This window comes from Octodon degus, unplaced genomic scaffold (genome assembly GCF_000260255.1).
Source record: "Octodon degus isolate 3935 unplaced genomic scaffold, OctDeg1.0 scaffold00014, whole genome shotgun sequence".
NCBI lineage: Eukaryota > Metazoa > Chordata > Mammalia > Rodentia > Octodontidae > Octodon > Octodon degus.
In genome coordinates this window covers 19,372,264-19,398,123 of record NW_004524590.1, presented here as the reverse complement: position 1 = coordinate 19,398,123, position 25,860 = coordinate 19,372,264, and the positions used below count along the sequence as shown (strand labels likewise).

The 25,860-nt window shown below is 40.1% G+C and overlaps 1 protein-coding gene across 4 annotated transcripts in view; it reads left to right on the top strand.

Annotated features, from left to right (window-relative positions):
- Nckap5 (NCK associated protein 5) overlaps nt 1-25,860 on the top strand; it is a 959,001-nt gene that overhangs the window by 138,052 nt on the left and 795,089 nt on the right. The window contains exon 1 of one of the 4 annotated variants that reach the window (XM_023709697.1): nt 18,895-18,975. The exons of 2 other annotated variants lie outside the window; for them this stretch is intronic. Coding sequence is in view for 1 of the 2 variants with exons in the window: in XM_023709696.1 (XP_023565464.1) it covers nt 19,005-19,010 (6 nt within the window). In the remaining variant the exon portion in view is untranslated. Of the gene's footprint in view, nt 1-18,894; nt 19,011-25,860 lie in introns of those variants that run through there. One more of the 4 variants, XM_023709696.1, reaches the window with a different exon arrangement.

Below are 25,860 nucleotides of genomic sequence, written 5' to 3'. Positions count from 1 at the left end.
CAAAAGCCATAAAGAGAAAATTAGGTACTAATTACATAAAACTAATAACATTTTTCAACTCACAAACACTAGGAATTCAGCCAGAGACAAAAAAAAAAAAAAAAAAAAAAAAACTTCAAATCTTGTAAAAACTAAAAACATGGTATATCAATTATGGAGACAATTCTTTCAAATTAGTAAAAAATAAATCACAATAAAAATGGGCAAAGAATGTGAACACACAATTTAAAGATTTGCTAAAATGTACTTAAAACATAGAATTATCATAGTCAGGTAAACAGCAGTGTTTTAACAAAATTAGATGGAAGAAAATTATAAATACTAAATATATCCAAATGCTATGTTCAGAAGGAGGCAGTTTTATACCCAGTTAAAAAAGGAATAAACTAAGGGGCTGGGGAGATGGCTCAGTGGAATAAGTGCTTCCCTGGCAAGCGCAAGGGCCTGAGTTCAATCCCGGATTCCGCAAAAAAAAAAAAAAGAAAGAAAAAATTAACAAGAAAGGAATAAACTACATTTTCTGCAAGTTAATATGGAATATCTGTGAAAAATTAAGTATACATATGATTAAGTCAGCCATCACTTCTTGAGATGCAAAAATGCAATACTTTATAGGATTTATTTGAAAGTGCACGATAATGGAGACTTTCGCTGACCACTGGATCAACTGATGCAGAAATTATGCCAAATGGAGTCAGCGGATTTGCAGGAGTTACAAACAACGTTGTATGTGGCCTAGAAAAGAAATGCATGATGAAGTGCTGTGCTAGACGAGTAAGTCAGAAAAACAGACACTAAATTTAAAAAGCACACCGAAGAGTATTAGGCTATTTCTGTTATAATTTAAGAAACCATCTGAATATTTGCTCATACATGAATTTCTAAATCTCCAAAATGAGTATTATTTGATAGTTTGTCATATTCTCGTTTCCTCAAGGCAGAAGAAATAACAAAGTAGGGACATTGTGGAGGAAGGAAGATTATATTTTCTTACTATAGGTCCACGTTATTTAAGCCCGTATCAGTAGTAAACTGATGATTTTCATTTTCATCGAGTTTAGAAACTGCATTCTAGGAAAGAGGGGAAAAAAAGGAGAAGACAGAGTTTCCTGGCTACACAACGGTTGATTTTTTTCATGGAAATAATAAAGCTTTATTTCTTAGGGTGATTTTTTCCAAAGTTCATGAAAATCAAACATGGATTCTGATATCCAACTCTGTCTAGATGGCCAAATACTGATAAGCCAGATAGGAAACCAATATGGCATTTATGAGAACCTCAGCATACTGAACTAATCAGTTCCATGAAAGAAAATATCCACAGGAGCCTGCGTTGCTGGCAAGCTGGTCAGTGGTACATTTTGGGTTCCAAATATTTAATCTGGTGATGTTCAGTGGTCTTCATGTACGTAATCTGCATCTCTTAATTACTGTACATAGATGAGGCATTTTAACCACCACCTACTCTAGCAGAAGAGGAAAGAATGGTGATATCGGCTACACAGTTGGAAAGCCCTAAGGGGCTGCTTCCTTGTGGCATTTTCCTTTCACTAACTTATTTTTGGAGAAAGCACTCTGAAGTTGTTAAAAAGGGCATCTGGAGTTGCTGTAACTGGAAGCACGAGCACATGGCTTGGGACTAGATCCAGTGGCAGGGAGAGCCAAGGTGAACATTTATGGGAGTGATTTGTTTTATGATGGACAAAGCTTGATTCTTGTGTATTTGTGGGAGGCTTGTTTTATTTTTATTATTAGCAAATATGTTTAATACTGCCTGTATCTGTACTTCTGGAACAAATGCTTCTCCATGATACTATTATCAAGGTGGGGGCGTGCTGCTAATAAACAGAAAAGACAAACAAGTTCTTCTACTACTACTATGAGACACAAGTAATACATTTTACATTGGAATGAGGAAAAGAATCAGGTACATTTATGTGAAAATTAAAGTCCAAGAGCCCAGGGACAGTTAATGATCCATAACGTTATATGGTTGCTCATAGAAAAAGAATAATCTTTAAAAGAAATTAATATGTTTGCTTCTGATATAGACATACCAAAAATAGTAATCAGGTAAATACATCAGTCATGGAATCTATTCTTGTATCATTCCTTAGCCCTCCCTTCAATGCCTACAAATTACTTCAAAAGCAAATATTCTTTAAGTGTCTAATGTGGTTCTTTGTCACAGGAAGAATTCATTAAACTTTGAAGAGGAAACATCACAGAGTTTACAATGGAACTTCAGGACTAATACAACCACATTATCTGTACCATGCTACAAACTTAACATCATTATAGTTTCATGAGACAAAATAAAAATTGTTCATTAATTATTCATATTGTTTCCTGCATACAGAATTAAAAATATGCAAAAGAAAAGCAGAAATGTTGTTATCCTAAACATTTAGCTAGGTCAAAAAAATGAAAGAATTGAATTTAAAAGGTTGGAGATCAGAAATTCTAATAGATCTGAACACTGGAATCACTAGAGCAGATCTCTCAAGAAGTCTCTCAAGAAGTTGTTCCCTTCCTACAGATTGCTCACACATTCTTTTTAATTGTTGCTGTTAAGTCACAGGTAAACTCAATGCCAATGGTACTTGCCCTGCACATGGACTGGCTTAGCTCCAAAGCCAAGCAGCTTAAGACACAGCCTTAAATAATTAAAAAGCCCCTCTATCCCTAAGTATGAGGGTAGTATGTTACTTTCACTAATATCTAACTGCCCTGCAATACTGAGCACTATGGAATCAGGAGCAAATGATAATGATTTTGCTTCACAATATAGTCTCAGGACATGGCATATAGGAAAAAAAATCAATAAATATTTACATGGAATATATTATATAACAATTTCTCTACCTTGTTCATTTGCATAATACCTTGTCCATTGGAAGTATTATAATTTCTTTAACCATCTTACCATCACTGATCATTCATGTTGCATCTTATTTTGTGGTATTTCAAGCCTTGTCATGATCAATGTCTTTACTCCGTGGTTTCAACATATTTCAGATTCTCAATAGGAAAAGTAATGGGTCAAAAAATGAGAAACTTTTTATGGCTTATGATATATAATACAACATTATTTCCAGAAACAATGAACAATTTAAAGACAAGCAAAATATGGAATAATAAATTTTACCATTTGCCTATCAGTACCTATCAACACTTTTAAAAATAAGTGGTTAACGGAGTAAATATGAAACACGATCTAATACTTTGTTGTAGATTTGAATTATTTTAATTTGATATTGGCATTGTACTTCTTTATCTAACTACTGTATTTTCTCCTCTGTACATCAGCCAAGGATTTATTCAACTCGGCTACCCTTCTGTGTGTGAAACACTTCTCATATAATTAAAGAAACTTTTGTGCCATAACTTCTGTGCCAATTTAATTCCTTTCATTCTGCATATGTATTTCTCAAGAGGATGAGGAATCATGAAGGCTGGAGCTTGACAGATTTCAGCTGGTCAGAGATCTCTATTAAACAGACTTATAATGGACCAGTGGCCTCTCAGAGAGATTATTTATATTTGCATTGATAAATATCTTTAGGGTTTTTACACTGGAAGAATTGGCAAGTTGTTTTGCACAGGCAGGCCAATTTCATGGGCCATTAAATAATAGGCTGAATAAGTCATAGCCAAAGAGCAGCCTACACGGAGAAACCCTACACCTGCAAAAGTTCCAGTGGTAATGAAATTGAAAGCTGTCACCAAATCCTGTTATCTGTCTGGGTGGAAAGTGCTCAACAAAACACTGATAGTTCGGAAGGTAGAGAATTGAGTGCCGGCCAACAAAACCTTTGAGTAAATGGCAGATCAAGACAATAACTGAGTGATAAAATGAAACGTTCCCAGAAACCCAAGTCTTAATAAAATTGCTCTGCAATCATTATAGGACTACAGGCTTATTTCACACCTTTATGTTTCTGGGGCTCCAGGATGCTTGGCCCAGGGAATAGGAACCTTTTGAATGTGCGGGAAATCCAGGCAACTCAGAATGGGACTTAGGATGGAATTTGTTTTGTATGTTCAGTAAGGTTGGTATGATTGCGTAAATATTTATAAATAACTTCCAAAATGAAGTACTCTTTCATTGTTGTAGATACTCATTGCTTATACAGTTGGAGTAAAAGAAAGATTCTAAGAATACCTATGAAAATATTTTAGATTAAGAGGTCAAAAATTCTCAGATAAGCAAAGATGGAGTTGATGAGCTAAAGTGTTTACCTCTTTCTTCCTTTCTGTTTGTCTGGGCAGTGCTTGATAAGAAGAGAAAAGTTGCTTATCTTAAAAATGTTTCCTTTCAAGAATCATTAATACAGAGAACTTAATGTCAACTAAAGATAAACCAAGAGCCACATTCTATAAATAATTTTCAAGGGAGTTTTTCACATTTAAGTAGGGAAGTGAAGTACAATGATTAAAAACATAGACTGGAGCCCGAAGGCCTGGTCCAGTCCCTGTGTTGCTTTACTAGCATTTTAATTGGACCTTAAACTGATATTCCTCAGTTTTTTCATCTGCAAAATGGAGATGATGATAATAACAACCACCTCAGAGTGTTGTGAAAAAGAAGGGAGTTAAATATGAGGAAAACACTTTCGAACAGGGCCGGAACCTGGCAACATGTATTTTCCAGGACAAGATTATAAATACCTTGAGAGTCTACACCTTACAACTGTGTGTCCAGTACCCACCCCCATTTCTGTACATCATAGGTGATCTGTGGACAATTACCAGATGAGTGGCTGACTATGAAGGGTTTGTCCTTGGAGTTTTTAGATGACAATGTTTCCTTCTATCATCAACACAGACTGACAGGCAACCTCCAGGAAGGATTCCAAATGCAGAGTGCGCACACCTGGGGGCATCGGCAGAACGATGCATGACAACAATGAGCAATGTTAGATAAAGCTCTGAGCAGAACAGGAGACAAAAGGGCCTTACAGTCAATCCAAATTATTTTGAATTAATGCAAGTGTTATTTTCTTGGCATGGCCCTGCCTGCCCTTCTACTCTTGGCTGATAGGACCATGATGATTACACCATCTGGGATGGGTCAAGATTAAGTAAAGATTCTGATCTCACTCCTAATTACTCCTTGATTCCAATGGTTTTGAGGAGTGGGTGGGAATGATTTAGAAAAAGATTTTCTAATAATGTAGATTCACTAATAACATGCCAAGGAGCTATCTTAGCCTACTTAATCTCTAGGACATCTGAAACAACACAATATCTGTAACAACTTCTGATCCTGGAAAATCCCAGAGTAGTTTAAATTTTGTTTCTAATCCACATACTTAGCAGTTGCAGCGCTCACCACAGAAATGCACTTCTTGTTTTTGGAGGAAAACAGCAGTGTTTGAATAGTTAGCACAATGTAATGGGATGGCTAGACACATACTTACCTCACTGAAATGGTGCCCGCCTCGGTTTAGCTATGCTGGGAGGCAGCCAGAGTGGCAGGCAAACCAGAGGCTGGGATGACATCCTTGCTTCCTCTGTGGACAACAATGGGGTAAGAAAGTAGATTAGAAAAGGAGTGGATAATCAGAGAATGATGAAATGAACAAAGGCAATGAAATTAGAGGCAGTACTTATCTATAAAGATTTTGGTTGAAAGAGGTAGTTTCTTTCCCATTACAAAAATTACTGAAGAATGGAATTATTTTGAAATATCGATATACAGCTAGTGGTCACAGAAAGGACAGTAAAAGGTCCCTGAGAACTTTTCATGTCTCTATGCTTTCTCTCCTTCCATAATGGGTTCTTCTCTCACCAGTCATTTATGTATTGAGGCTCCTCCTTGGTACTCTTTTGTTATGCTTGGGATCCAAATCTCCTCTTAAAAAGTATGTTGTGTTGAAGGCTTAGTAACAGATGGGCTTTGGACAGTCACTGTATAGTGATAGTTCTAACTTAATCAAGTGTGTTAATCTATCAGTGAATTCAGTGTTGAATGGTTGTGAGGAGGTAGGGCCAATTGGGAGAAGATAACTGGGGGTGCCGCTCCAAGGGGGTATGGCTCCAAGGGGGTTGGCTCTAGGGGGTGTGTCTTTTCACTGGCTCTTCCTTGCTCTCTGCTTCCTGGTTACCATGAACTGAGCAGGTTTTCCTGCCTCATTAGTCCACCAGGATGCTTCTGCCTGCTCCAGACCTCAAAGTAATGTAGACAGCTCACCATGGACCGATCGGAAGCTCTGCATCAAAATAAATATTTTTCCCTCAAGTTTTTTATGTATTACTTTGTCACAGTGATCAAAAGCTAGCCAATGTAGTACCTTTATGACTCTGCATGCTTTCCTTGATCAAAATGTAACTTCTTGTATAGAGCAGCTAGTCTGAGTGAGTCTGCCAGTGCTGGTGGAGGTGTAAATTGAGCATCCTCAATCTGAAAATCCAAGAAATCCAAATTGCTCCAAGGTCAGAGACTCTTTGAATGGGAATATGATGTCATAAGTGGAAAATTCCACACCTGGTTTCATTTGACAGGTTCCAATTTTAAAATATTCTGTCTACTGCTGAGCATGGTGGTACACACCTACAATCCTAGCCCTCAGAAAGCTGGGGTAGAAGGATCACTGTGAGGTCAAGGCCAGCCTGCACTATACAGTAAGTTCAAAGGGAACCTGAACTACATAGTCAGACTGTCTCAAAAAAAAACATAATAATAAATAAAAAATAAAAAACAAGGAAGGAAAGAAAAGAAAGAAAGAAAGTCTATGAATTTATCTTCAGGCTATGTGTATAAATTAGGTGTGAGGACAAATGAAATTATGATTAACTTATTTGCTTGTACTCCCAAGATATGGAATTATCTATGCAAACATTGTTAAGTCTGGAAAATTCCAAATCCAGAGTATTTCTGGTCCTTTGCATTTTGGATGTGGGATACTCCACCTGTACTGTCCGCCCAGACTTCCAAGCCCAGAACTGAACTCAAGAACACAGCCTTGCAACCCCACTGGCAGAGAATTATCAATCCCTGCTATACTTACTGTTCTTTTCTGTGTTTTTATTTCTCCATCCAATCCATGTGCCCTCCTCACTGCTATTGTCCACAGCAAACTGTCACCCTCTCTCCTTCCTGTATTTCAATCAATACTCTTCAACTCAGGGTTTTCATACTGCATGAGAATCTCATGGAGAATTTAAAACATGCCTAGTGCTTGGTTGCCCATTAATACATATGATTTGAATCTAGATGGGGAGACCTATATTTTTAAAGCTTCCCTTTTTGGAGGCCTCATGCAGAATTGAGTTTTCAAGTTCATTTTCCTGGACATAGTTTTGGGCCCCCGACAGCCATACCTTACATAAGCACCAGGATGGCCTTTGTAAAATGTTCATCTGTCCCCTACTTACACTCCTTCAATGACTGACCATAATCTAGAAAATGAAATGCAAATTTCTTCATGTTCTCTCACCTTTCTATCGTGTCCTGCCATTCTCTGCCTCAAATCTTCCACCCCAGCTTCAGGGTTATGCTCCATGAGTTGGAGGACACACACTTTGGGATGTTCACCTCTTTAAGCCTGCTTTCAACAGAGGAGGTTAAGAGTGCCTAATTCATATGGTTATTCGCAGAGTTAAACAATGAAAACTACACAGAAATTTTAGCATGGTATCTGCCCTTGAGAATGTGCAGGATAAACAGTAGCCCTTACTACTTTTTCCCTTTACCATATTGAACTTACAAATAGTATTTCACATGAGAAAGAGACTTATCTACATTTAAAAATACTGAAAAATCATTGTGCTAAAATGTTGTGATTGTAAAGATTCCAGTCCCATTCTCCCCTGAGATCTGTGTAACCTGAGTTGCTAATAGAACCAGTGTTTTGGTTTTTTATTCTTCGTTTTTTTTTTTTCTCTGCATTTCACAGCCTGAAGTCTACACCTTGCTCGTTCACCAGTACCTGTGAGTGGAAAAGAAAATACCAACCCAGGACTCAGATTTCAGTGTGAACCAGAGGTGGTGTTGAGTGCCAACTTCTGGCAGCATGGCACAGAGAAATGAATGCTTTTGTCAAATAGGGACTATCACAGTATGCCTATTACAAATATTTACTGCTTTTCCTGAAATACCAGGGGACGCTTGGGTTTCTGTCTGAGCACTGCTTTGAGGTAGAACTCATAGAAACAACATGGAAAGTTTTGCATAAATTCTTTTATGATTATGCTTGTAACATGTCATACCATCAGACTATAAAATAAAGCAAGGGAAGACAAAATAACCCCAGTTATTGACATATAACTCTAGTTCCCAATAAAGATCTGTAGATAACTTTGCACATGTTATAAAGAATCTAGTTTGGCAAAGACAAACCTATCAACCAGGGTTGCAAAAGCAGTATAACATGAAAAATGCAAGCTTGGGGTTATAGTCAATAGCTTTGGAATCAAATAAATTTAAATTTGAGAAAATAAAGTACCTAAAGTGGCCAAGACTTCAAATAAAGGTGGTAAATCTTAACTCTGAAAGAAATAATAATAGTGATTATTGATATTATTTTTTATTATGATGTTATTTTCTAGGGTTATTTGACCTTATGCTAGCCAACAAAAATGATAACTTTGTGTTTTCTCCTAAACTATATATATATATATTTTTTTTCTGCTGTTTGTAATTTTAAATCAACTCCTAAATAGTTTTACACATACAAGCTTGCCTCAATAATTTCAGTTCTCTCTGAGGAGCTAGTGGATCAACACAGAAGTATGGGAGTGAAACTGAGGTGTCTGCCTTTTAATAACCAGAAGGCATGCTAACATGTCCTAAAACTGTTTGATCTTGTTACCCATTTCTGCCGAATACTTTGAGTCATGCAAGGATACATATTGCCTTTTATTCAAAAGCCTCCAAAACAGAGATTACATCGACAGAAATTTAGAGCAAGCTGCTGAAAAGCAATATTAATCCACATCCTGGGATATTATGCTAAATATTTGACAGAAATCCAAATTTTTCTGTAGCCTTCCACTAAGAAGATAATCTTTCATAATTTTCACTGTGAAATGGGAGGATTTGATCTTTTGAAATGGAAAGGGTGAGCCTAATTGAATTTCACTCTTTGGTTTCTTATTAAAGTTGGAGGAAGGTTGAACCATATTCAATTAGTGATTGTACTTGGATATATTGCTCTTTTCAGAAGCTGAAAATAAGATTAACAAAGCTCAAAAAAGATGTAAGGGGCAATGGTGCCAATTCCACACCATTGTGAGGCCTAGGTCTACACAGGAACAAAGACCCATTTCAATGTCATTTATTTCGATGACCATAGAGAAGCTGGGCCATTATTCTTCACTAATTCAAGGACTGGGTAGAAAATTGTGTGACACTGAACATCACCTCCAGAGGACAAATGAGCACAGATATGCCACATATAGCAATTAGGACGTCCCATTCTGACCTTATGTCTTTCCTGATCATATCCCAAGTATGCCATGGTCCTTGTGTTCAGGGATTTAGGGCCTGCTGGTATGTGCCCACATGGCCCACCTGCCTGCCTCCCTGTCTCAGGCTCAGATATATGCTCTGCCACAAGGCTTTGTGCCATTCCACTAACCATAGAATCATGTTTTAAAGACTAATAATTGAGTGTGAGATCAGCTAAGTGAATTGACACAATCGGTGCAAATATTTTAAAGCCTGGATTATCCTGAAGCATGATTCCTTTATAATTACTGTTTTCCTCCATAACATGCTTTCTTCTATACATTTTCCTGGGAGAATTCCTTCATTACATGATAACACTGGTGTCTGACCACAATGGACCTCTGCATTATCTGCTGGGCATCCCGTATCTCCGTTTGCACGCAGAGTCGCTAGTGACAGTGACAAGTACCTCCAGTGTAACATGACCAGCCTTTATTTCTTCATCATCCTGTTGATATGAAACATGTAGTGGTAGCTCAATTAGGACTTTTCCAACGAGTGTGTGTGTGTGTGTGTGTGTGTGTGTGTGTGTGTTTGGGAAACAGCATAAGTTTGGAAGACAAATCTAGAACTTAAATTCTGACTCTGATGCTTGACTTCTGTGGGACCTTGAATTAGCATCTGCATTTGTTGAATGGGACAGACTAAGGTTCTGAGAATTACATGAATGTATATAATATCTATTGTATGTGATATATATGATATATATAATATATGATATATATGCTATATGCTAAAACAATGAAATATTAAAACAGATGTGAATACAAAGTATGGAGTCAGGGCCTTGCATTGAACCATGCTTTGAAGGTACCTTCCAGTGAAGCTTTTCAGTGCTACATCTGTACGTGAAGGCTCTTGTACAGGCAAGCTGCAAGGGCACCAGTGCTGGAAGGCATCAGAGGGGTGGACTGAAACAAAACTGCTGAGAAACTCTAGTTACACATCCACACGGTAACACACCCATGAATTTTCAATTTTCAAAACAATTTGGAGATTTCAAGGATGGGAATACCAAGAGCTCAGCAACAAAATGAAAACTAAACTAGCTTAATAAACTAGGTTTGTAACCTGCTTGGCATTTGCTTTCTCCGACACTGACCTCTAGCAGTCAGCACATCAGTCGGGTTTCTTTCTGCCAGACTGGGCACTCCTCTTCTCACCAGTCTATTTCAATGTGCTCTTTATAGGATATCCTGGCTGTTTTAGGCACTTCCCAAGCTCATCCATGAGCAATTAATACCATAGCATGATTTTATTAGCATGTTTATAGAGTCTTCTCTATACCAATTTTGCTGTTTCTGTCTCTCTGCCATAAAAATTCTACCAGGTATCACTCTTTTTTCTGCCTCAGAAAAGCAACTGAATTGTATTTCAAGGGGAGGAAACCCTAAGAAGCAGGCCTGTGCCACTTTCAGAATGGAACAAAAACTAACAGCAAAGAAGACTCCCTGTGGAATGCAGATGGGAGGCGGCTCCCCAGGAAAGGCTAAGTGGAGCGAGGAGGAAGGCAAATTGCCAGAGGGTAACCTGCAGGCCTCAACAGGAGCATAAGGTAGACGTTAGATGAAACCTGCCCTCCCTGGTAGAGGCATTAGACACAAAGGATGCTATTCTGACAAGCTGAAAGGGCAGGCATTGTCTCACACCTGAGCTCTGTTCAGCAGCAGAAAAGGAGTCAGATACCCAAATCAAGGCAGGAAGGAAGGGAGAGAGATGGAGGAAATAAAATAGAAAGAATAGCATTAATCAGACAGAATTAATGGTGACTCTAGCTTGAGTTGTACAAATAGGAGGGGAAGTTGACAAAGGCAACCCCATCCCTGAAGATTTGCCTAGCTCCTTCGAAGAGTCATGGCTGAGTTCCAGCAGTCTTATGTCCACTGAAAGCTGCCTAACAGTTCCCCTCAGACATCTGATGAACTAACTGTCTGGGTCAGCGGTTCTCAAGTTGGGGCAGTTTCGCTCCCCGTGGGTATTTGGCAATGCCCAGAGACATCTGTGGTTGTCACACTGGGAAGGCGCTACTGTATGAAGGGGATGCAGATCACTCCCACAGCCAGTGTGTGACTGAAAAATCTCTGGTCTGGCCAGTTTGGCGGTGTATACTTGTAACCCTACCACTTGGGAGGCTGAAGCAGGATAATTGCAAATTTGAGCTCAGCCTGGGCTACATGGTGAATTCAAAGCCAGTGTGGAGGACATAGTTAGGACTTGTCTCAAAAAATAAAAAAAGGTAAGAAAGAAAGAAAAAAAAAGGAGAGAGATGGCAAAGACAGAGACACAGAGGTAGACAGAAACAGATGCATGACTCTCTGGTCTGCACCATTATCTGGTCCTGAATCCTCATTTCTCTTTTCTGAGTGCCTGTCTTGACTCTCCGTCTCTCTTTATACATGGACTACATATGACACCGTACTCCACTGCCCAGTTCTCTGCCACAGAGCTCTGTACACAGCAAGTAAAGTGCGAGAGCGAGGAGAGAAGAGGCCAGTCTTGTTTTTCTGAGTCAGGCGAGAAGTAATCATTTCTTGGCAGCTGTGTTATCAAACTTCATGGGTCATGCAGGGGGACAGCAGAAGCATCACTTCCACCTGAGCAAACAGCAAGGGGCAAGGTGCTCCGGTGAGGTGGGGGGCTGGAGGGTAACCGAGCTGAGAACACAGAGGAAGCTAGGTAGCGTATGACGTCAGCCAGTGACAGTGAACAAATAGCCATTTCAACACTTAAATGACATTTTAAACATCATTTAAGGAGAAATCCAAATGTCGGATATGAAAATTAATCTTCATTATCAACTCAGTTGGCTTGAGAGATACCTGGGACACTTTTAAGGGCAGGTGCGTGGGTCCTGGGCCTGACCTTGGGGCTGCAGCTGGTTCCTGGCCCCTTTCTTTCTGGCTCTTCCTCTGACCACTTCCGGGCTGCCATAAAGCCAGTTGCCTTGCCCTGGCAGGCTCTTCCTCCAAGATATTTCTGTCTTTCACCCAGACTATGGACTGAAAGCACAAGTCATGATAAACATTTCCTTCTTTAAATTGTGTATGTCACGTGTTCTGTCCCAGCACTGGAAAACTAATGAGTATGCCATACGAACCAGGTGAAATTTGTGCTGTTGGATCTATGCTCATCCTTCACCTGGAAGTGACTACGGATATCCTGGGTAGTGTTTGCTGAGAAGAACCGTCATGGTCCATTTTTCCCCTCCACTCTCCCTCCTGCAGCCACTCTCTGTCCCTCTGCTCTCATCTCTCCTGTACTCTCCTGCTTGTGCACTGCCTTTCTCCTGCCTGTTCTTTCCCCTTCATATCATTTCTATATGTCTTTTACATCTGAATTAAAAAAAGTACAAGTCATGTGTCCAGTGATGGTTGCAGGTGTTACCTCCCTGGAAGAGCCACCCCTGCTCCCCTCTGGAAGCATGGGCTTCACCCTTTATTCTCTTATAGCGATGAATCCAAGGCTGTTGTCCAATGATGCTAAGGGCCAGCTCTTTAGTGCTGACCACCATCATTTCCCAGGATCTAGCAGAGTACCACAGGGTACCAGGCGCACCCTATGTTCTCAGTGAGCACTTGTGGAACTATCAAAAGTGGAGACTGTGTTCCTCTGAGATGAAGACCAACCATAGCCACAAGGGCCAATGCCTGACAGGCAGCACAATCTCCAGGTGATCATCCGGGGCCCAGTCAGGCACTTGAGCATATTTGCCTGGAAACAGAGGAATCATTTTTTTCTTCTGTGAGACAAACTAAATTATAGAGGAATCATCACTTTCTTAAAATTTAGGTAAAATCCAAGTGTAATGCAATATTTATCTATCTTAAATTTTGAAGTCACTACATTTTTAATATTTCAGTCTTGAGTTTCTTAACTTTAATAATTTGTATTTGCTTGAAAAATATCTATTCTATCATATCATACCAGAGAATTCCATATAATCTTCTCATTTTGCAATCAGTTTTCTTCTGTTGTATTTAACTTCCCCAGATTTATGTTGTATGCTTTTATCTTCTTGTCTTCATTACAATATGAGAAAATTATTTTGTCTTTGCAAATAACCAGCTTTCCGTTTAACTTACCTCTTGTTCGCTTGCCTTCTTGTTTTACTCTTGTGCCTGTAGCTGAATCCTCTTCCCTGAGACTTTTGCACAGCTCCTCCTATCTCATGAAGTTTTCTGCTCAAAACTTCAGACAAAACTTCACAGACTACTTTTTGTGGCCACCCTCCCATCCCAGGACATCCTACTGTATTACCATGTTCTACATTTTTTTCTATAGCTTATATGTCCCTCTAACACTATCCAAGTATTCTTAAAGTTTCAAGTCAACCTTTATTTTTTAAAAAATAATGAAGCTAATACAGAGGATGGCTATAAATCTCTCATATAATTTTCTGCTATTAACATCTTCTATTAATATGGGCATTCGTTGCTAGTATTAATTGAAGATTTCCTTTATTTAAATTTCCTTAGTTTTGCTTACTGTTTGTTTGCTTTTTTGTTTGTCTCTTTGTTTGTTTGTTTTTCATACCTGTTCCAGTCATCCATCCAGCCTGCTCCATTTGTATTTAGCAGCCTTTCCTTGTGTTTCTTTTGGCTATGACAGTTTCTTAGACATTTGTATATTTTATGACCCTGATAGTTTTACGGCTCTAAATGTTTCTGAGTTATTTATGTCTGATTACTCTTGCTAATACTCGTGCTAATGTGTTGAACAGAAGTGACAAGAATAGGCATCCTTGATTTGCACCTATCTTAGATGGAAAGCTTTCCATTTTCCTTATTGTTGTTGATGTTAGCTGTGAGCCTTTTGTAGATGGCCTTTATTACGTGAGGTACATTCTTCTAAAGGCCAACAACTTGTATAAAGGAAGGATATTAAACTTTGTCAAGTAGCTTTTCTGCATCTATTGAAATGATCATGGCATTCTTTCCATTCTTATGTTATAGATGTTTATCCTTTTAATTGGTTTGCAAGCCAGGTAGAAAGACTGATTGGTTATGATGTATAATTTTTTTTGGATGTGCTGTTGAATTCCTTTGGCCAGCATTTTACTGGGGAGTTTTGCATCTATGTTCATCAGAGGGAGCCTGTAATTTTCCTTGCTAGTGGTAGCTTTATCTGATTTTTATATCAGTGTAATGCTGGCTGGCCTCCTAAAATGAATTTAGAAGCAATCCCTCTGCCACTATTTATTAGAACAGTTTAAGAAGGAATATAGAATTCATTTATTTTAAATCTTTACTCTTTAAAATAAAGATATTGAAAGCTCTGTATTTTCTTTAGGACTTACAACCCAATTTTGATATGAGCTGGTCTCTATTGTACTATGTCTAAATAACTTTTCCCTGATTTTTATTATTCATCCTTGATTTGGTTAGAGCACTATTTTCTCACTTAAAAGCATGCATAAGTTTTGCTTATTTGTGATTTTCTCTTTCACTTTAGGATAAATAATTTCAATAATTTCTTGATACCCACATGCACAATCATTTTTTGTGAGTTTTTCAGGAAAGAAAACCGGTTTTTTTTTTTTTGCCATTTCCTTTAAAAAAAAAAAAAGACAGAGTCTACAGGTTTTATAGGGTCTCTCTACACAGATCGGACTTGTAGTGATTCTCCTGTTTTCAGCTTCCCAAGCACTGGGATTACAAGAGCGTGCCACCACTTCAGTCTCAATCGCTATCTCAGCATGTCCGAGGGGCGGGGCCAGCACGGCAGTCTGGGGATTGAACCCAGCCGCTGTGCTCTGCCTAAGCAGGCACTTTAGTCCACTGAGCTATCTGGCTGGCCCTTACTGGCATAGATTTTGTATGCTCTTTAACTTTTAACAATCTTTACTTACTGCTTGTTGTTTTGCCTTCTTCCTCCCTTTCGCAAAAGCATCACTCTCCACTACCCTCTGGGTCTGAAATGTTCTCTGGGTAATCACAGTTCTTTTGCTGATTAATCACTGATGCAATTCATATGCCAACCACTTCAAAATTATTCTTCAAAGAGGGATTAAATATATGTTGTGAATGGCTTTTCCTTCCTCAGCTCAAGCTTTGTGTATCTTCACACTGACTTCCTCTCTAGGTAGCATTTATTAGACCACTCATAGCTTAGACCCCAAAATAGTTCTCTTGAGTTGCATGCTGGGCACTCACTCTTCTGCAATTCTTGGGCAGCGTTGGCTCATCAGTGAACCGAAGAGCTGGGATTCGCCCAGGGTTGACCCTCCAGCCAGAGAGGTGTGGAGAGAAGACAGAGCAGTGCTGGCCAGCTGTGCGCTGGGAGGACAACCCCGCATACCCCGCTGCTCTGCTCATTGAGGTTGATTTTGCCATCCCACACGATTCTTTTGTAGAAGAGCCAACCATTGGCCACATTTTGAGTTTAACTGTGTCTTATGAGTTACCTGACTACGAAGCTAAAATTCATTAGGCCCAAAAGCCATTTACTACGGTAACGCCTTTGTTTATTTTTGACTTAAAATATTTGGAATTGCAACGTTATTTTTGCCTTGCTGGTAACCAACAAATTATTCTGATGGTTCGTTCCATCTTCCTGTTGGGTTAAGCAAATTCTACAACAGGGCTTCTCAAACTACCACCTGATGAGAAACCTTTAGAGGTTTCACAGAAATGATTCCTGAGACCAGGGAGAGCATGTTTGCATTTTTAACAAGATGCTGACAATGCTTACATTGCCAATCCTGCAGAACATCCTTAGAGGATCAAGACTGAAATGTGTTTTTATACATATTTGTCTTAGTTTTTGTTACTGAACTCCCCAGAAGAAAAATTCAAATTTCTATTCTATGGTTTCCTTTCATTATTTTTAACATCATACTTTTCAGACACCTTGAAAACCTATATATTTATTAAGCCTGACTATCCAAATTTATTTCAAAAAGTCAACTGGATTTCCAGAAAAAAAAACTTGTTAGTTCAGACAAGATGAAAAATAATGTATCATAGAATATTCAGTCAAATCTTTGGATTAGACATGATCTGAGTGCTTGCAAGTTGAATGACAATCTTGGTTTGGCCAGAATTTGAAACAAGGTCTCCCTGGCTAGAAAACCCTAAAATTTTGAGTGAATTAGAACAGTTAGCAACATGAGGAGAACTTTAATGTGACCCACAGATAAGTTACAGACTTCCAAAGTCCTTCCTGAGGGTACCTTAATAATCAATCACTTTCTTTAGTCACTTCTTGTAACAGGTGGCTTAGACCTCAATCAGGGGGATTTAGTAACTTGGCCAGGGTTACAGTACATTAATTGATGCCTTCAGATTTTCATAAGTTTCCTCCACACTGTGTATACAATATGCCAAGAGAAGAATATTTTGTTTAATTTGGCTTTTCAGCAATGTTTTTCTTTACCATTTCTCTTTAAAGACTTCTTATTAAAAATATAAAACAAGCAAATAAAAACCCTTCTTTTTTTCTGTGCTGTGAAGCTCAGTACACCAGAGGGATACATTTTAAGAATTCTCTTTCAAAAGTTGAAGTTCCTCATGGTTAACTTCTGAGAATATTATCCATATTTTCTAGTTATTTTCCATGGGCTGATGGTTATCTCATGAATGATGATATTCGTGATATTTGAAAAATAGACCTCATATGGCACCAACTAAAATGCCATTAAAATAGAGGTCACCTTTCTCACCAGATCACAAGATAAATGACATAAATCCAATCTAATTGGGTCAAGAAATCCCTGGGCATTTGGCAATTAGTATAACAATTATTCCATTAATAATGTATAATATTCTGAACACCAAGGATTATGTGTTATTAAGCAAAAAGTCCTGAAAAAGTCTTGATTAAAAAAAACGCTTGTGTATGGTAAAACACGTTAGCTTATGATGATTCAGCGTTCGATGCAGAATCATCACTTTAATAGGCTAAGATCAAATTGCGGTTCCAAGATAAGAAGGAGTGTCTGGAGTGCTCTGCTTAGAATCACTGAGTGATAGAAAAATGTCTTCAGCCCCAACCAAGTAGGGGGCATTAGGTATGGGTCATCAATTTTCACTGCAATGGTGGCAATGTCAGATAACATTTGTCAAAACTCTAAATACCTTGTAGTAAAATATTGCAACAGACTGTAAACATTGGCCTTGGAAACAAGTGGAGAAGTATGTGTGTGGAACTGGAAAATTGCCTGAGAAACTAAGAGGGCTGCTTCCATGCGGAGAGGCTCCTCGGCTTGGACCTTGTCCCAAATTAGATGTATTGAGATCCCTAGGCTGTGTTTTGCAATTCAGATACACCAGGACTTTCCTATGGCAGCCTCCTGGGCTCCCTGGTGGTGGGGGCCTTTGAGTGGGAATATATAAATGAAAGTCTTTGTTCTCTAGAGCATGAAGCTGAAATGAGTTTGGGTAGAAAAGCAATTATGTGGGTACATTTGAGAGCCATGCTTTGGTGGTGAATTCAAACTTGAAAACAAAATCTCGAAGTGCGTAGCTCCTAAGGTCTCTGATCACAGATGAAGTTAGAGGTGGCAATTCCGCACCACTGGTGATTCAGCCAGTATTTCTACATCATTTAAAAGAGTCATCAACAGTTCATTAAGTGTAAGAAAATGTTATGATGGAAAAGCCACAAGGAGGTAGGAGAATCTAGTCTGTGACAGATCTCTTTGTATGGGTAACCTTTACAGTGTCTATTTGTTTCAAACTCAGTCCTTTGACCAGGGAAACATGTTGCTCTGTCACCCAAATTCTTCTTTCCCTAGTCCTGAAAATAGATCATAGGCAATTTCTTTATTTATTAGGTTTATCTCTGAAGAATCACCTGTATTTATGGCACTGACTAGTCTTTAAAATAGCAATGACAGCTGGTGTCACTGCTACAGAGCTGTTCGGGGCTTCAGTTTTACACATGGCTAACGAGCGAACTTTACAAAAAAACTGCTGAATGGCTCCTATTTTTGGTTTGTGATTCTGCATCTTGCCTATGGTACTTCGATAAGCAACACAGCTGTCTGTAGAAGGATGGGGCCGCCTGTGTTGAGTGGAAGCTCCTGAGGACAGAAGTCACGCATTCACCATCCTTTTGTGTATGCACATCGAACCAAGCCCAGTAGAGGTGTCGCTCTGGTGCCACTGTCTTTGGGAATCTCTGTCCCTGTGTACTCTGTCTTTTCCTATCAGCCAGGAATTGGAGAGTGCCTGCCCTGTGTGCTCAGAGAGCACACACCACTTTAGTGCATCTCTCTTTTGTATATCCCTAACACCAAGCAGAGTGAGAACTCAATACATATTGAAAGAAATGAATCAATGGAAGGCAGCGCATCAAGGCTACTTGAATTGAACTGAATAAAGCCAACGCTCCCTCTTGTATCACTGGGTGGGATTTAGTGCAGGTGATGTAATGTAACTTGACAGGGTAGTTAAATATTGACAGGCAGGAGGAAGCATACCTGCACTGTTCACCCAGAAGGAAGTACGGGCTGAAGGTGGCTATCAGGTCCGACTGCTGAGGCTGGAAGCTGCTGCAGTGGTCCTGGAGCCCCAGAAGAGGTCAGTGAGTGCATTTGGCTGTTGCTTCAATGGAGGTGAGCTCTGGAGCTTGGCTGGGAAGAGGATGGGCTGGACTGTGAGTGAATGCAGTCGCTGTGCGTGTGGCTTGTGTGCCAGACGCTCTCTCTTGGTGGCCACTCATGGCATAGCTCAGGCCAGACCTCAATTAAACCAAGGAGTGTGAATGCTATTTGAATCTGTCTGCCCTCACTTCACCTCCCAGTGATCAGTGCTTTGCTGTAACCTCTTAATGTGATTGGGGTGGAGGCTGGCGTGCGTGTGTTCTGAATGCTTAGTTGAGGAATTTTCCCACGTGAACTCATTTGTAAGTACTCTTTGACAGTAATGATGAGAGACGTGCACAGAAATTGCATTAGGAGGTGGCCAACAAGTTCACTGATACCTGGGTGCTGTCTCACAGCTGTAGGGCGGGAAGGGCCGGGAGAGGCACGGGAAGCAGCGCCGCAGCTCTGCTGTGGAGTGTGGGAGCAGGCAGAGGTGAGCTCAAGGAGGCTACTGGGGCAGAGAAAATGTCACCAGACGGCAGACAGAGAAATGGTCTTGGCAAGCCCCACTCTGCATTTAGAACAGGATGTGTGCCACCGTGAGGGGGAGCAGAGCCAATATGATCTTAGAGAGCCGAATCAGCTGGCACAGCTCCAGGAGCTTATGTACTGCTCCCAACGGGCACACGCCGCCACGAGAAGCAGCCGGGCAACCTCCGTGTGGCTCTTTTACTTGTCTTTAGATAGATAGATAGATAGATAGATAGATAGATAGATAGATAGATAGATGATAGATAATTAATTTTATTGAGAAAGAAGTAGCAATGAGATAGTTTCAACACAGGTTAGTAGTACAGTTACAACAATTAATAAATTGCTTATTGTTGTCTTTGTAGTAGTTATTCCTAGTACGAGATGCAGACATGATATCTTGTCTAAACATTGTTAGTTCAAAACCTTCTCATTGAACTGTGAGAAACTAACTATATATTTATGCTATTGTGTATACACAGATATATATTTTTTCCGCTACAAAATGGTCTATTTATAACCCCCTTTTTTGTTTACTTTTGTCAGAGATGTGTGTTCCATTGCCATTCATGCATTGTAGGTGCATGGATTCAGCAGAGTAATCCAATATAGTCCAGTAGTCTATAATAGTAGTGGGTTATCCGCAAGACTTTTATTTATTTTATTTTATTGAGAAACAAATAACAATGAGACACTTTCCAAGCTGATTAATAGGACATTTTCAATAATTAATACATTTTACTTGTCTTTTGAGAGGGAGAAAACGCTGGGTGAGGGCTGAGCAGCAACAGGGTGAGGGGAGCCAGCGATTTCAGAAGTAGGTCTGTGCAAATCTCAGCACAGCGTGGGATGGGTTAAGGCAGCCAGCTCTGTACGATCCTCTCTTCATCTGGGACGTGAACAAGCTCAGAGGCGATCAGGCAGCCCACCCAGAAACAGCAGTTCTCCATTCCAATTTCAAACACTTATTCTATTTTATATTTTCTAAACAATAGCTTTTAAGCTATCACTCACATTTTTTTTTCTTCTGTGTATTTAGTATAGACTCTCACTGCATAGATCAGACTCGTAGTCATCCTCCTGTTTTCAGCCTCCCAAGCACTGGGGTTACTGGTACACTACCACATCCAGTCTCAGTTGTCATCTCAGAGCACCCCCGAGGTCAGGGACAGCCCAGCATGGTGGGGATTGAACCCCGGTCCCTGTGCTTTCCTAAGCAGGTGCTTTTAGTCTGCTGAGCTCTCTGGCTGGCCCTCATTCATGTATTGCACTTCCATCTGCCTATTGGAAGTGTACTAGCCCCTGGATTTCAGCATACACACACAGTGGTGTGGCTGCGACCACGATTAATGTTAGAATATTTTCATCGCCACCAAAAGAAATCTTGTACCACTGGCAGCCATTTCTCATTTCCTCCCAGTGTGCCCAGTTCTAGCTGGAACTAATCTAGTTTCCATCTCTATGGAATTTGCTAGCTGTGGACATTTCATTAAGATGGAATCATATACTATGTGTGTGGCTTTGTGGTTGACTTCTTCTCCTTGTCGGATTTTCAATGTTTGTTCATGCTGTACTATCAGCTTTCTGTGTTCTTCCAATTGCCAAATACTATTCCATTGTACAGACAGAAAACATTCACATTCATTCATCCATTCATTCATCACTGGATGGAAATTTATGATGTTTCCTCTTTTTGACTGTTAGAATAATTCTACTATTCAATCCATTCATGAAGTTTTGGATGGGGACTTGTACCTGTCATGTCTTTTTGATATCATTTTGCCACTGTGTTTTCCCACCTCATCTTCCCCAAAAGTACAAGAAGGCTCTGGAGATAACACACTGGGGAGGGGAGAGGCTGCCTTCCACTCATCAGACATGGAGGAGAATGTGCAAGTGATCATCACTGTCCTTTAGAAGACTGCAACATAAATAAATCTTTGCAATGCTTAATTTGAAGAACTTAAGGCATAAGAATCACACAAAAGTGGGTAGCATAAAACAGCCTCTGATGCTAGCCTGTCCCCAGGGTAATCCACATTGTCACTGAAGGATAATGTACATCAGTATAATTTTGTTTGTCTAGCAACTGGAAATAACTATGATTGCTTGTACTAAGTAGTAAAGCAGAAGCAGCAAAGGCCAAGGAAGGGACTGCAAGCTGAATGTCTGGACAGTCCAGGAGAACAATAAAGTGAGTAAAGGGTTCATGAAAGTGAGCATCTGGTGGGCAGTGGGAGCCATTTTATATTACATGTAGTGCCTTGTTAGGGAGGATTAGGGAGAGTTGGGGATTGTGGGAAGCCCCGGGGTGCATTTCTCATGTCAATGGGGCAGAAAGCACGTGGATTCCAAATGATTATCATCATGCACGTGCATGGGCTCACCTCACCATGACTCCTAGGTTTGTAGGGTTTTGGTTTTGGTTTTGGTACTGGGAATGGAACTCAGGACTTTGCACTTGCCAGGCAGGCACCATGCTGCTGGGATATAGGCCCAGACCTAGTTTTTCAAGAGAATTATTTGGAATTAGTTTTTTAAAATTCACTTTATGAGGCAAATGAACTATGTCTGTGAACCATATTTACCTCACTGGAAACGATTTTGTGGCCTTTTAAGTAGGATAAATTATATGAGATTGGGAGCTAATTCCAAGGTTGTCCCTTCACTAATTGCATTATACTTTGTAACCCTTTCTTGGCTCTTCTCTTTCCTGTTTGATTGGTTGAAGTTGTTCCTTTTGCATTCTGGGGTGTGGAAGGACTGCCCAGGTCAGAGGTCTGTTCGTGAGCGTAGCAGCAGCGCCTTGTGGTTGGAAGCACAGAGTCCCAAAGGGTGCAACCTGGAAAGTCAGGGATGCTCTCATCAGCCATATCTCTCAAGGGCAGGTCCACTTGAGATGAAATCTCCCAGTGCATCTATCTAAGGTTCCTTTATTCTGCCTGCATTTTGGAATGATTTTTTTCTCTTGAGATACAATTCTTGGCCAACACGATTTTTTCTTTCATTGGGACTGAAAATATCCTCAGTGTGAACCCATGATAGGAGCACAACCTTCCTTCACCTCATCACTGTAGTGCAGCACTTATGTCTGTCCATTGTAAATGCGTATCTGGACTTTACCTATTACAAGCACCAAGAACAGTGGCGCTCTCTGGTTCTGGTACTGGAGGATTTCATGAGGAAGTATTTCCAGTTGAAATGTTCAAAACTGCAAAGGTCATAGCTTGATGAAAAGGCTCTGTTAGCCCTGTGCAGGCAAATGCCACCCGGTTTGGCCTGATTTGGGGTTATGGATCCGGAAGTTATAAGAATAAAATAGCAGTCCCTAGCCCAGCTTGTGCCCTTGAATTCTTAGTTTGCCCTCTGGTCCTTTTCTTTGCTTACTCAGAGGCGGGCGTGGGAGTAACTCATTAAAACAATACTAAGAGAGCCACACATTTCTTTATTTGGGAGCAGCCCGGGGTCTGAACAGTTTAATCACTCCATACTTGGGTTTAGTGTGCTTTTCATTCCTTTTACAATTTGTTCCTGAAAGACATCCTACGAGGTGGAACAGACCTATTGTCCCTGTGTGACAGTGAAGGAAATTGAGGTTCTGCACTCCTTCCAACTCTCGGGGCTGATTAGCCACAGAGCTGGAATCGGGGTGCCCATCAGCCAAGGTCCTTGTCAATCACTCAGCCACAAAGACAATTCGTGTCTGGGAGAAGTCATTAAAGCAAGGTCAGAGAAGCCTGGGTAGCAGCTTTTAATACTGCCCGTGAAGAAACTGTCAGTTGTAAAGAGCAGTTGATGAAGTTCAAAATCTTACGTTACATAATTACAGAGACCTCATTTTTTTTTCTGTTTCTTGTCTGAACTCAGACAAGTTTTCCTTTAAAACTTTTGACTGAAAAACTCTTCAAGTTTATCTGAGAAATGTACTCCCCCACCACTAATGTCAGCAGTTAATGGCCCTTACTGTTTGAAATTTTCTATTTATGTCAAACAAATTTCTCACATTGCAGTTTACATTCATTTTCTTCCACTCCTTTTCTTCTCACTCAAAATGTTGAACAGCTGGCCTCATTCAGGACATAATAGCTCTTCTACCATTATGGCCTACTTGACCCAATCCAATCCGGCCTTCTCTTCTCCAGGGGAAATAATGCCAGGCTCTTTAGCCTCTGCACCCAGGTCCCGTATTTCCATCCTTTGATGTACATTGTGCTTCTTCTCACAGTCCTCCCATTGGAGGCCCAGGAGGACAATAGCTCCATCTTCTGAAAAGCACACTGAGGCCTTTGCGATGAGAGGTCACAAAGCCTGCGGGCTCCCATCCCAACTCCTGGGATTAACATATTTCCCACATTGTTCTGGGTGTCAGCTCTCCACTGGGAAGGGCACCTGTCACCACTCTGTCAGTACAGGGGCAGTTGGCAGACTGACCTATTGAACTCAAAAAATCAACCTGGGAAAGTGGGTCAAGATGGATTGCATCTTGTGACAGCTTTAGGATCGCTTTAGGCTCACCTTGTGGGAGAGACATGCATGTCTTGGGCACAGGGCAATCAGGGTTAATGGGAAATTGCCATATGAGATTGCTGGAAATCATAGGACGCTAGGAAAGCTGACCCTGCTGGATTGATCTTAGCAAAGTGCCAACTGTTAGGAGCCAATAAGCGAAAGAGCCAGCTTAGTCAAGTGGAAGAAATTTCCTGTGGTCCTTAAAAGAAAAGCAAAACAAAAGCTATGTTCTTTTTTTAATTAGCAATACATGTTTGCAGTGCCAAATGAGTACGTTCATTGTGAGGAATCGGCACAGGCACAAAACACATCTTAATTCTTTTTCGTATCTCAGCCCCTCTCCTTCTCCAACCTTCCCTCCATCTCTTGGACCCCTTCCCTTTGCAGAAGTTCTATCTCCTGTTTCTTATTATCTCTCTTTTATTTTGCTCTTTATTCATACTCTCCCTGGGAAAAAGAAGGATACTTTTATTGCTCATATAAAAAGAGTAAAGAGAACATTTGTTTGTTTTGCTTTGTTAAATTTTGAGTAATACTTTAAAATCAAGGTATCTGGCAGCTTTTCACTAAAACTTGTATTTCTTGCCTAATTCAAAGCATTGCCCCACCCTCAGGTCCACCCAAACCCAAATGCTGGCTGAGTAAGTTTCATAAAATACATATATGCTATTTGTGGAAGCTTCTTTGACAAGCTGTATGTTACTTCTCAACTAGGGTTTTCTCCAGGACGAACTCATTTGGTTCAGAGACAGGAAGTACACCTCACACTGGGCTGCAGAAGAGAGTCTGGGCCAGATCACAATCTTGTTGGGTGATAAGCAGTCTATCTGTAGAAATCCTTCATATTGCAGCTGTTTCAAAATGACACCGAATTAACTTTTTCTTATCATGCTAAAGACACCAAACTAACCTTCTTCCATAATGCTAGTTGGTCTTCAAGGGCAAGTGTCAAGTTGACTATTTGCCCCCTTCATTGCAACTACAGAGTAAAAATAATCAGGAGCCCAAATGTTCTGTGTCTGGGCATTTTCCAGAAGTCTATGATTTCTGTTTGCTGTGTTGCTTCTCACCATGAGCATAAAAAAAGAGATTCTTTTCTCTTTTAAGAGTGCCAGGTTCTCAAAATTCTTGAAGGTAATTCTGTAAACATAAAGATATTGCTCCAAAAATATGTTTCCCCCTCTCAGTAGTTTGACAGGTGATTAAAAAAAAATCCAAAGAGTCTCTCAGTGGAACCCATCTGGGAAATTTCTCATCTCCTAGATTGTGAAAAATAGGATGCATGTTTGCAGGCAAAGATGGTTAGGGTGACATTTCCAGTAATTTTATTCTCTGAAAGGAGGGACCTTACCTATTTCTCTCCCCCTGAACCTAGTGCTTCACATACAGACTGGTGGTCTAGATATTTGTGGAATGTGTGCATGATAGCATGCCATCTCATCATATGTAATGTAAAATAGATATTTTTATTAGTTATTGGACATATCCATTCAAAATAAATGCATAATTTCACAAGTAGAAAGAAAATATTTGTTTCAAAAATAAATCAAGAACTAAAAAATAGTTGTTTCCCAAGCTTCATAAAGACACATGGCTGCACCATACTATTTGGAAAAGGAATAACACCACTTTGAGGTTGAGCTTGACTTTGGGGACTGGAGTTCAGCTGAATTAAGGGAGCTGCAAATCATTTGCATGTTCTGAGCCCAGTGGTCACTGGAACTCCTGGTGACCAAACATGCTTGTTCAAACTAAGAGCCAGAGCCCCTTTGACCTTTGAATGCATTGTCTAAGGGAGGTATGGTCAGCTGGCTCCCCGGTGAGCTGCGCTGCAGCTGCC